This window comes from Lissotriton helveticus, chromosome 1_1, assembly GCF_964261635.1.
Source record: "Lissotriton helveticus chromosome 1_1, aLisHel1.1, whole genome shotgun sequence".
NCBI classification, from domain to species: Eukaryota; Metazoa; Chordata; class Amphibia; order Caudata; family Salamandridae; genus Lissotriton; species Lissotriton helveticus.
Window position 1 is genome coordinate 918,044,434 of NC_136057.1, and position 13,017 is coordinate 918,057,450.

At 45.1% G+C, this 13,017-nt stretch overlaps 1 protein-coding gene across 1 annotated transcript in view; it reads right to left on the reverse strand.

Moving 5' to 3' along the window:
* TMBIM4 (transmembrane BAX inhibitor motif containing 4) overlaps window positions 1-13,017 on the reverse strand; it is a 102,719-nt gene that overhangs the window by 52,252 nt on the left and 37,450 nt on the right. The window contains exon 4 of the mRNA XM_078676342.1: window positions 6,569-6,602. Within this exon, the coding sequence (XP_078532468.1) occupies window positions 6,569-6,602 (34 nt within the window). The remainder of the gene's footprint in view (window positions 1-6,568; window positions 6,603-13,017) is intronic.

The following is a 13,017-nucleotide window of genomic DNA, read 5'->3' on the forward strand; positions in this document are numbered from 1 at the left end:
GTCTAAGGGTAGTCCTGGGCTCCCAAATCCACATCAGGGATCTAAGAGGGTCAGGTACTGTGTTAGTTCGGGTTGCGCTCCAGAAATCGATCTAGGCACGATCCTGAGCTGCGTGGAAATCCCTCTAGACAGTCAGATGCCACTTTCCATTTGCAGTGAGGGACTGTCGGAGGCCATCTCAGGGCCAGGTATCAGCGCAGTGCCAGTCAGGTTCCTCATCAGGCTTCCTCCGGGGTGTGTCAGAGGAGGGAAGAGCCACGCTTCCGTCCGATGGGAGCTCCGGTTTGGGGGAGCAGGGAAACTGCAGAGAACCAGGCTGTATGCATAGGGACCATCAAGCGAAGCCCACAGCGTCGCCCATCTTAGGGCCAGGCGACCCCTCAATGCAGAACCGAGATGGAGTCGAGGGTCTCAGTTAACTACCCTCTAGGCAGGTCAAAGGGGGGGGGGGAGCCACGTCTTCTGACCGATGCGAGAAGCAGAAAGCAGGGCTGTCTGCATTGGTACCATCAGGAATCCACAGCGTCGGCCATCTTGGGGCCAGGCAAAGACTCCTTGCAGATCCGGAGCGAAGTCTGGGGTCTTTACCATCTACCATCACGGCAGGTCACAGGGGGGAGCCGCTTCCATAATCTACGCAGAGCTCCGAAGAAAAATGCGCAGACGAACGGCAGGGAGCATTAGGTCCATCAGGCAATGTCTGTGGTGTCAGCCATCTTGGGGCCAGGCACAGAGGTCGAACCGAAGCTGAAACAGGGAAGCTGAATCAGGCCACTGCTCGAACCGGAGCTAAACATGGAACCTTCCCGGTTCCATTACAGTCAAAGCACATGCAGGGTGAAAGGGGAGCCACCTGCGAGCTCCGGTGAGATGGGCTGGGAGCGGGAGTCTCGTGGCGCTCGCTGAGAGTAGGCGCCCCCCAGGAGTCCCCGAGGCGTCTGCACCGCTCCTTACCGGAACCTCGTTGAAAACTGTCCACGCACACCCAGGGAACGCCGGCTATGGTAAGCCGCACCGAGCCTGGGGCACCATTGCTGCAGGACTATTGCGTGCAGGATCACTGGCTGGCCAGGAAGACCGGAGAGGAGCATGCCCGCCCGGACGCCAAGGTCGCTCTCCGGAGCACTTCTTCTGTCGCCCTGATCTTCACCGGTAAGTCCTGGGTCCAGATAGGTGAGGGCTGTGGCGGGGTGAATGGGCCGGGTGGGATTTACACTAAAATCGTGATCCCAAACCCGGGGCCAAATTCAGACATCTTCCTCCCGCGGCCACCTTGAATTGAGGTAATGGATGCGTGGGATCTACACAAAGAAGGAATATTGAAAGGCATTTGAGCTGACACCACGGTTTTCTTCGAAGAAAATCTGGGATTGGTGCATTCCGGGGTTGTACTATGGGAGACTTATAAAACAGTCCTAAGTGATAGGGCACAGAACCGCATTGCATGGGATAGGAAAAAAGACAAATAAGATGACACGCCAGGAGGCTCAGATTTTAACCCTTGATGAACGGACAATAACGCACCCAGACCCCCAGCTCTCAAGGCAGTTGATAGACACTGAACACCAGGATAAAGATTTAGCAACTCAGGTGTCTACAGCACAAGCCCAAGTGACCCTCCATTAACTTTATGATGTGGGAGATAAATCTGGAAAGCTTCTGGCATGGCTTAGTCGCAAGGAAATAGAGGGCCGATGGGTAGACTGTCTCATGGAACCACTAGGAATACCACAAGACAGAGACGAGCAGATCCTGCGGAGTTTTGCGTCTTACTACACTGACTTCTATAAAACTTGCCACCTACAGACCTCCAGAGACATAAGAGGTAGACACCCCCAAAATGAACGATGGGGACAGGAGGGGGCTCGATTCTGACATCACAATTGAAGTCAAAGCAGCTATAGTTCAGTTACGCCCCTAGGCCCAAATGGCATACCAGCAGAACTCTATAAAAAATGCATAGATCTTCTTGATCCGCACCTCCTAACCCTTTTTAAAGAAGCAGGTGAAGATGGGGTTTTCCCGTTAGACTTACGAATGGCTATAATTATACCCATCCACAAGCTAGGGAAACCAAAGGATAAATGTGATTCCTATTGCCCAATATCCTTGCTTAACATAGAAGTAAAGATATTGTTCACTATTCTGGCCACCAGACTGCGCCAAGTGATCACGACCCTGGAACACCAGGACCAATCGAGTTTCTTACCTGGCCCAGCGACCAGGCTGAACCTGCGAAGGACCAACAATTGGATGATGGAAGTTAAAGACCGAGACACTCCACATCTGTTGTTATCTTAGGACACAGAGAAAGCGTTCAACACAGTCCATTGGCCCTTTCTGGAGGACACTCTGCTTAAATTCGGCCTAGGCCCCAGTCTCAGGAAATGGGTGCGATTCATTTATAAAGACCCGAGAGCAGGAGTACGGGTAAAGGGAAGGACATCAGAGTATTTCTCCATAAGACGTGGTAAGAGACAGGGATGCCCACTGTCCCCACTATTATTTGCCCTCACGATACAGTTCTACCTTGCCTGGTACACCAACACCCGGGGATACTGGGATTCCTAATTAGCCCGGAAGATCATATGGCTGAGAAGATGTCCTTGTATGCAGACGATATACTTCTATATATTACACACCCAGACACGATACACAACTTGTTCCACACTATAGACTCTTAAGGACAAAACTCTGGTTACACGATTAACTGGCATAAATCCGTGATCTAAAGTCCAGATGTGTTACACATATGGCCCACTCTCCCTGGGGATCTCCAGAATGCGGATAGCGGGTTTACCTATCTGGGAATCAACCTAACAACAGATAAAAACCTCTGCTATCAGAGAAACGTCAAACGCATACTCACGAACTTTAAGGAGGATATGCAACGATGGAAAGCTCGGCCCTCACAATATTGGGCAGGGCGTCCATGTTTAAGATGTTCAAACTACCACAATTTTTATACGTCCTTCAAAACACATACGTCCCCCTACCACAAACACTTCTCCGGGAGATAGCGGCAGAAGTACGCTCCTTTTTATGGTTGAGGAAACAATCCAGGATTGCACTCCATACTTTAAAACGTAATCAATAAAATGGGGGAATATCTGCTGACCGATATAGAAGCCTATTACTGGGCGGAACACCTAACCCCAATCAACGAGTGGATACATGCACCATGGGCACACCCTACGTACAGGCTAGAAAGAGCGGCCATGAGCGACTGTACATTTTTGCATTATTTATATGGTGGCAGAGGCAAGGTGAAGCTCCTCTGTGCAAATCTGGTCACTGTACAATCCTGGGGAAGGGCCACGAAGGCAACTGGTTGGGAACATAACCCGACCAAGGCAACACCCTTGTGGCACTGCACCTGGCTTAAGGAACTGCATAAATTGAGGGGCTTTGGAGGCTGGGATGCTATACGTATCCCCAGGCTAGGAGATATCGTTCATAATGGTACTCTTAAAAGCTTTGATACTCTTAAGACTGAATTCTCATTACACCTATCAGTTCCTGAAAAACGCACAGCCTAGGCACGCCTGGATAGCGGAAATGAGAGAGGCCTCCCCGCTGTCGGAATATGCACCATTAGAGGGAAGACTTCTCCAGGAACTAACAACGACTAAAGGCGTTTCACTGACACACAAAACCCTGAATAATAACGCTCCAGATGGACTGGCCTAATTGCAGTCGACCTGGGAAGGTAACATGGGTACGCTTGAAAATGTAGACAGGGAGGAGGCTCTAATGAACCCCACGGAGGTAGCAATGAAATCATGACTTCACCTCATACAATATAAAATACTGCATAGAATATACTACGACTGAGTTCGACTGCATAGAATGGGATGAGCAGAGGATCCTAGTTGTCAGAGGTGTGGACTCAGAGAAGGCGACTTTTACCATACCATTTGGGAGTGCGTTCATATACAGGCCTACTGGGCAAAAATAACAAGGGAACTGAGCAAAATACTAGACACCACGATACCCCTAGACCCCAAACTTATACTATTGGGTATTTCATATGATGTCGATATAGGCAGATCTCAATTAATCTTCCTCTCACTAGCACCGGTAGTAGCTAAAAGAGACGTGGCAAGGAAATGGGGAGCCGTAGAGATACCGCTGCTGCGAGAATGGAAGGCAGGGATGGATATGTATATGGCAGCCAAAAGGGTTACCACAAGGCAGGGGGCTGCCTGAAAAAATGTCATAAGGTATGGGGCAAATGGAGGAGGTACTATGGTCTTGAGGCAACAGTGGGAGATACTCAACCGGACCCTACTTGACAAGTCCCCCCAGATACTTCAATAGCCTGAGACACCCTGGTGACCTCGGGGCAGGGGTGGCTCCATAGGATTATTTCCCATTCTACAGTTACTGCACGTCTGTACTGCAAAAGGACATGTAAGGTATATGAGGATGAATTGTTTTGTATAATGACTAATAACACCGAAGGCTATTTGACCGTAACCAAAGTTACCTATGTTTTGTTTGTTTTAGAAAATGACAATAAAAATATTTATTACAAAAAAGAATGTTACGGATTTATTGGTAGCATTGAATGAGAGGAGCTCCTGTGATGCAGGGTTTCAAAATCAACAGATGTATTAGCCATTGGTGTTTGGACTGAAATATTAACTTTAGCAGTACCTCTAATAGGAGCCACGTGGGAGGTGTTGATGTAGTTAATGACTAATTCAGCATTGCGATTTACTAATAAAAGACGACAAGGATGAAGATGTGGCAGTCCGTGGGGTTTCAGTTTCTGGTAGTGTACGAGTAATCTTTCTCATAAGAATGTGGTCCATTGCAGGGATATGCCTACAAGGAGTACAAGATCTCCATTGTGACTGGAGCAGTGTCAAATGATGTATAAGCAGAATATAGCCTCTACAAATACCTCAACTACAAGTAGAAGAGATAGCAAAGGAACCACTGCAGGGGTCGCAGGAGGAAGCCCGAAAGACCCAGCAGGAACCACTGATTGAGGTAAAGTTGTTGGAGGCAAATTACGTGGACAGAGTACCAAGGAGCATCAAAGTGCTCTAAACTCTACTTCTAAAGTAACCTCCCTGAAAGGAGAATACGCTCTTGATTACCGAAGAGTTTAAGGTTAGTAGCAGGCAGCTACCTTTGAGCTTCTTGTTCCCCGATACCAAGGTGAGGTGTAAAGCTAAGCTGGACGTCAAATAGTTTGATGTTGAGTTTTAACAACAATGGTTTGTGTCTCTTAAATAGTAAGTGAAGTGAAGGAGAGGTAACTATCAAGTGCTAGTTGTATGGATCCTATATGTCTCGTTCCTGAATCTCAACATCAGCCGGAAGCATCGTATTATCCAATGAAGTAGTTACATTCCTGGATTGTCCTCTGGGGGAGTTTCCAGAGACATGCAAGAAACATATGCTTCTGTATCTGTCAGCAAAGGATCTGCAGCATCGGAGGTCTGTCTTCTATAAAGCCTAAGCTTCTTTGTTCTCAATAGTTCTCCTGGCCATTTGTACACATTTGTCAGCCTTTTGTCAGCCATTTGTCAGCCTTCCTGACTCGCGATGCGAGTCAGGAAGGCTGACAATACAGCCATCACGAGGGCCTTCCTTTACCTTTTTTCTGCCATGGAATGCGTATCACAAAAAAAGAAAAATGGAAAAACGTTTACAGAGAGTAAAGAACTTAAAAACATGTTCAACCATAAAATATGTGGAGAGATAAAAAACATGAAAAGGCTAAGCTCAGTGCTAGAGTACTTGACTACTACATACCCTAATCTTTTAAGGGGCACGCTTGGTTATTGAGAGATATCCTCATCTCTGCGAAGAATAGGAAAACAGAAAAGTATTTCACACTAGAACTTGCAGGGAATATCAGGGCCCAACCCCTTTTGGACCAGCCAAATCAATGCAAAAAGAATTTTGATAAGGGGATTTATTAAACCATAGCCGAATATAGCACACATGGATTGGACTAGTCAAATACTATCAAAAGCAAATGATATCAAAAGTAAGACTAAAAAAACACAAAAACATTTCATCTCATAAGTTAGTGAAAATTCGATCCTACCTACATTTGTTCCTAAATCAACTGACCTACGAAAAAGTGCACCTAATACCTTGTTATTTTCCACATGACTGAATCACTTGTTTGGCAGTTGGAATGTCCCTGGGATGGGAACGAATCCCAGGCTTGTTACTAGTCCTTCGTTCTCGTAATACCTGAGAAATTGATTAACAGACTTTATGTCTGGCTACAGTGGTTGCCAGGTGAGGATAACATAGCAAAGTGTTCCTGGGTGAGAGGACTTAGCAACTCATTACTGAGTAAGAATATTTAGTAACCCTTTACTATAAAATTAAATTAAAAAAGGGCAGCTGCACAGAACAGGGCACGATGCGATACGGGTGGAGTGGGCTTTCTTAGAGGAGCAGTATAAGTTTCCCCAGCCTCTTAAGGCTGCAGTTTATCTAGCTACACATCCAGTTTCCCTGCATTTTTCCTTTCCAAAAAGGTTAATAGACTCTTTATGCATTCTAGTGACCTTTTCTGAATTTAAAAGTTGCTCACCTGCAATTCCAACCGTAATGGCCTCCAGCACCGTCTGAAAAAAACAGAGAGTAGTTATTGCAAGTAAAACTGAAATCATACGCATTTCCACAAACATGCATTATCAGAATTTCAGACACTGAAATGTACACATGCCTGACAAAACTATATATTGTTAGCAAAGAAGGAAGGAGTTCTAAATTAGGCAAAGACAAGTAACTGTCCATTAACAGTGCCTCTTCTATTTAAAGGGCAGAAAGTGGAGTAAATGAGCTGGTCATAGTAGGCCTGCTCATCAATTGAAGGAAAAAAATGTCCTTTATTTCTTTAAAAAATCGTTACCATTACAGATACAGCTAAAATAAATATATTTTGAGTTTATCAGGCTGCTGTTCTGATGGTGACAGGAAGAGTTTGGAATACAATTAAGTAGTGCAAGATATCAATTTTATGCAGCACCACATTTATCATCAGTAGATTGGAATGTAAGCCTTCTTGAGGAACGCAAAGAGCCTTTATGTAGTTTTTCAGATTCTGATAGTGTTGACACACACATTTAATGTTCCTGCCCGTCCAGTGAAAAGGATCTTTAATAGATTTCAAGGTTCGATATGAGAAAACCAGCATTCGGACACCTCCGACAATTGCTTGAGAAGAATTCATCTCAGGAAACAAATGAAAACTTATGGAGAACATGTTTAAAGACTATCTGTAAAAAGATAAGCAACTTATGTTCCTCTGTCCCATTTGCGGTCCATTTTATCTTTTAGTCATAACTTTAGTACTTAGCAGAACGAAACCTGACTAAAAGCAAGGAAAAAAGTGATGCATCTTGATAGTGGAACGTTGACTGATCATTAGCCATTTAAGGAGATTCTAGTTAACCTTTTAAAACTGATCACAGTGTTTGACAGATTCTCACTGCCGAGAAGATTTGGCCCCTTACTACTTAACCCTTCTTCCTTGCCAGTGGGAATTTATTGAGCCCAGACTGGTAGCCTCCTTCTACAATGAGAACGAATATTGATGTCAATTCCACAGGTAATACGGAAGTGACCCAGGGACGCATTGGGTGTTAGTGCCTGCTCTGCGCACCCCCAATGCACTTTGGTATTACAGAAGGAGCCGCAGACGCTTGTGCAGCACATTCTGTAATACATATAGCACTGCTGCACAAATAGCGGCAGCATTATCACCAGAGGGAGTTCCCTCATTTGCATGTTTGTCTCTCAGACGGCGCCATATTATAGATGCAGACACAGAAGAAAAGAAGCCGGCAGGAGCTGCAGTAACTCACTGTACCCGCCTGCTTTTAAAAGTGCAGGCAGGATGCCGCCAGCGCAGAGAAACACGGAGCAGCTGCTTCATGCCGGCTCCACATTTCACTTGAATGCACTGCCCCCAGGGTAGCGCGAGTTCGAGGCTGACCTGGGGGCAGCGCATTCGACGGAATAGTGCACACATTCCCTGTTTGCACCCAGCACACCTATGGTAAGTAGTACCTCTGTCCTGTGGAATGGATCCTATCCATTAGTGTTCTAGCAAGTAGGCCCACTGAAGCAAGATGCACTTCCCAAGCTATTAAAGTTTCCTTGGGCTCTCCTATTATACGTGGATATTTGCCACAGTGTTTGGTGTGTGCTCACATAGTGGAGATGCATGCCAGACCAAGACACATGGAGAAAGTGACGAGTCCAGAGGTAGGAAGTAATGTCATACCATGTAAAGACTGAGAATATACAGAGCATGTCTCCCTCATTCCGATGGTCACATCAGTTTCATAAGTACAACCATAAGAGATGTCTTAGGCATGGATAGGTGCAGGTGCTTAGAAGCATTTCTCCATTTAGTAGGTGCAGCTCAGAGAGAGGTTATGCTATAGGAAATTATAGAGCACATGACTGCCCCGATTATTCACCCGATTATAGTGTTTGCACCAAGCATGCTCCAAGCATTTGCAGCTTTTCTTCTGTTCTGTGAGCTATTGACTGAGAAATGAGGGCTGATTAACGTGAGGAAAGGTCTCCAATAGAAGTAAAGCTAAAAGTGATATGATCGAGTTGACAACTTTCCTCACACAGTCATCAATAGATCATTCTAACCTAGGAACATTGTTCTGAAGGCGATTATGGAAGGCAATAGACTTGAGTTAAGACCAATGTTTAAATGGTGTAGCAGGAGCCTTACTCTGCACAGCTGTGGTTGAGTCTAAAAGAACAACCAGAATTGCAAAATGATCGGACCAGGTTAAAAGAATCAGGGGATCATCAAGGAGAGAGGACAAGCTGAAAAGAATTGGGTCATGAAAAGGGCCGCATTATGATTTGGAAATCTTATTAGCTACTGTAAGTCAAGGGCTTTTAAATCCCTTATGCGGTTCAAAGCCACAACACAATGTGTGTCATCAAGGTGGATGTTCAATTCGCACAAAATATTACAATTAGCATTTTTTTTTAAACAAAGGAGACAAAGCCTCAGCTAACATGGAGCACCACTTATTAGATGGTCCCAGCGAGCAAAAAATTAGAGAACCGGAAAAATTACTTAAGAGACTTATCGAAATGATGACAGCTGCACAATCAGGTATAGTTCGATTAAACATGATCAATATCCCGTTTCCCTTCTTGTCCTCACAATCACATTTAGCTATGCTGTAACAATCATGGAGGGCCATAGAGATATATATTGAATGCTCATTTAGCCACGTTTCTGCTAAAAAAAAAATATACTAAAATAAACAAGCATTTGCAATACAAAAGGTCTCGCAATCGCAAGACCTTAAGCTATTGGCATTGTAAATGACAATGCCTTTTATTTGTGTACAAAACCTGGAATAATAAAAGGCATTGTTATTTACAATACCAATAGGTCAAAGTTTGGAAAATGCGAGACCTAGTGCATTACAGAGAGAGTGGTGTCCCTGAAGTGGCCGCCGTGCTCAGGTTTAAAGTTTGAAGAAAAAAAATAAACAGCTGAAAGAAAGCGCGGTGTCCCTGAAACGGGTTCTGCGCTCAACTTAAAAGTTTAGACATCAAAAAGCGGCCACATTGTCCCGCAAGTGCTGTGTTGGTAGGTGGGGTGGGAGGAGCCACTTATAAAAGGGAAAGCACGCATAGCGCTCCATACGAGAAGAGGCCGCCATTGTCCCGTGAGGGCTATGTGGGAGCGTTGCAAATACAAGAAGCAGCCACTATAGTCCCCATTATTTCTTAAACAAAATAGTGCTCACCAATAGGGCTCCTGCTAGTTCACAAACATGACATTGTATGTGGATTTGTTTTTTCCAAATAGTAGCTACTGTCTTGCCGTACTTAGCGACTGAAGTCTTTTGCAAGATCGTACTCAACACTTCGAAAGCTGTATATAAATTAGCTATTTTAAACACACCCAAAATGATGTACCATGGAGTGGATCATACAAATGGCCAGAAAAAATGTTAACTGGCTACAAACACAGACGGGGTAGTTCTTAGCTTGTGGCCAGTTCCCTGAATGCCTCTGTCTATTTATTTTTTAGTTCTGAGAGTGCAGCTGACAAACTTTTCCTTCAAAAATACCTAGTGCAGGCTTTTTGTTCCCCCCTTTTTCAATCACTGGCTTTCTTCCACCAGATCTCTTTCATCTATTGGCTTTAGACTTTGTCAATGACCTCCTGGCTCAGCCCAGTGAAGTATTTGCCTTTATCTATTGGCTGTCAGGGTGTATTCTTCCACCTACACTCGAGTGCTTCCACTGAACTGCATGAAGGAATACTTAACATTCATAGCCCTCTCAGTCCACTCATGCTAGCTCCCTCCTGTGTGCCTCACTCCAATATGCTTGCACAGTAAACCCAGATCAATGAGCTTTGCCAAAGCTGGTTATTCTTGAGAAGTTGTCTAGCACAATCTGACTCTGTTTGCCGCGGAATAAAATAAAAATGTAATCTGGCCCTACTGGCGAAAAAAACTGCTCAAAGCACGTGAACGCTTGAGTCTTCAACCTCAGGTGTGTCGACTGCATGGATGACGAAAGGCTGGGGGGAGGGAGGGGGTGCTGCGGGTTTTAGGTGACATGCAAAATTATAATGCAGCCTTTCCGTACCTTTCGAGTATTGAAGAAGTTGAGTGGGTGCAAGTGAAAATCTACTAAATGAGGGTTCCTGTTATCACTTGCCTCAATTTCTGACCCACAATCAAACACCTGCCAGGGAGGACTTGAATAACAAGCAACTCGGGCCAGATGTGGCCGCTGGCCACTTTCAAAACCTGTACTTTCACACTCACCGTGGTGAAAACCACTTCACCCAGATGGCATGACGCGGAAAAGGAATCCATGAAAGTGTGCAGTGTTTACATATCTTTTCTAATTGAAGAGGCGTCCTTAGCACCTGTGAGTATATGGTAAGGTAGGGCACTCCAGGGATGTGCGCTTGTGTTTCTCCCTTCCAGTTTCTAACCCCCTATCACTGGTTCAAGCTCTCCCTTCCATCTCCTGGCATCCTTTCTGGTGTGACTCTCCCTCCCATGCCTTACCCAGACTGCCATTCTACCTTTATATGCCAGTGTCACTCCTTCTCTACAGCTCCCTCCTCAGGCTGGGCATGTTCCGAGGAGTCCGGGGCATTGGCACCTCTATATGTGTTCAGCTCACCCTTACATTATGGAGTGTTGTACCTACTTGTACAACACCGCTTTCACAAGAACACAGGCCTCCAGTTGCTTTAAGTTCTTGTTGTTTACTACTGAATGTAGGCCTGGCTGGATTGAAGGTCTCAGGTGGGGCTGAAGGGAGTGGATGGACCTGCCTTGGCCCATCGGAGTGTGGGTGAAGTGAAGTGGAGAGTGTGGGAGCCAGTATGGGAAGGCAGCTGAACTGCAGTCCTGCTCATTGTACCCTGCAAAATAAGCTTGCACTGTATCGTAACCTACCAGACGGCTCAGAACTCCCGACCTCCGCTGTGACATCACCCGACCTCTGCTCTGACATCACCGGGCGCATCCATCTCCAGCAGCCTTCAGCGCCGAGAGTAAGGCAGCACTTTGTATCATACTGACCACGATGTGCGCGCGCGTGTGGAAGCCCTGCTACTAGCAGTGACCAAACGATGAAACGAGGCCGCCATACCTGCACTCGCTGCTGAAACGCAAAAGAAAGTGAAAGCATCCTTTCCAGGCGCGTGGAGGCACTGCTGACGCCGTGCAGGGTCCCCAGGAGCGTCCGCTATTATCTGGAGTGGAGGGAGGGAGGGAAAGTGAAAACGCGCCATGCGTGCGCTGTGTTGAAACGCCAGACCTACCCTGGGACAGGAGATGTGCACGTGTACGGAGTGCACATCTCCTGTCCGTACGTGTGCACATCTCTGTCCCCCTTCGCTAGCAAAACCGACAACTATAGGTCTCGCCAAGGCGAGCAAAGCATGCCCTTCGTCGCTAGGCGAGACCTAAAAAAGGAGCATCCAGTTTACGATCGACTATAAAATTAACATCTTCCAAGTGCTGATTGACGAGGGAGGGACAAATCAAGCTAACAAACTGAAATTTTCTTTGCCTGGGTGGCGTGGATAGGAGCATAAGGTTGATGACCATGATAATCAACTCCTTGTGCAAGTGTGAACTTGCGCTGGTAACAAAGTGGCTGGTATTCTAATGGGCGAGAGCCATGCACGCAGTCTTTGCGTCACGGCATAGCATGCCAGAAGCTAAGAAGTAAAATATGTATCCCGTCCTCACTGCAAAAGCACGCAGATCAAGAGGCTGATGCTCATGATGCTCAAAGCACAAGAAAAAACATAAAAACACAAGTAAAATGACCAAGGATTCAGTCACTGCTGCGTTGAATTAAAGGGGTTCTCTTGCAAAACAACCCTAGGCATCAAGTCTGAAGCAGTATTTACAAAGACAGAGCAACATACTGCATTGGGCACTTCGAAAACAATTTCTATATTACTTTGTGGAGGTTATTCTTTTCTAATGGGTATTGGCCTTGTCATGAAGTTACCAAAGGACATATTTCCCGCATAGGGAAAAAAAGTAAATGAAGAATTCAGCCCTTATAAATATATATATATATATATATATATATATATATATATATATATATATATATATATATATATATATATATATATATATATATATATATATGTCTAAGGAGTGTGATTTCACTTTTACCGCATGCTATGCAGTACTGCAAATATAAGTCATGCTTAAGGAACAACAAGTAAAAGGTAGATGTGAAAATAAATTGGTGAGTAGATCTTCATGAAGCACAATTTGTTCACTGCCTAATTTATTTATTTGTTACTTTTAGGTCAGTCCATTAGATTTCTAATTAAGGGACTGATTTAGAGTTTGCTGGAGAGGGTACTCTGTTACAACTACCTCTTTAAATTGTGAAAATCTCAATTCATTTTGCAATAGTTTAAATGTTTTAATTGTGACCATTATTACTTACAAATTATGCATTACTGACAGAAAAAAACTCAAACTA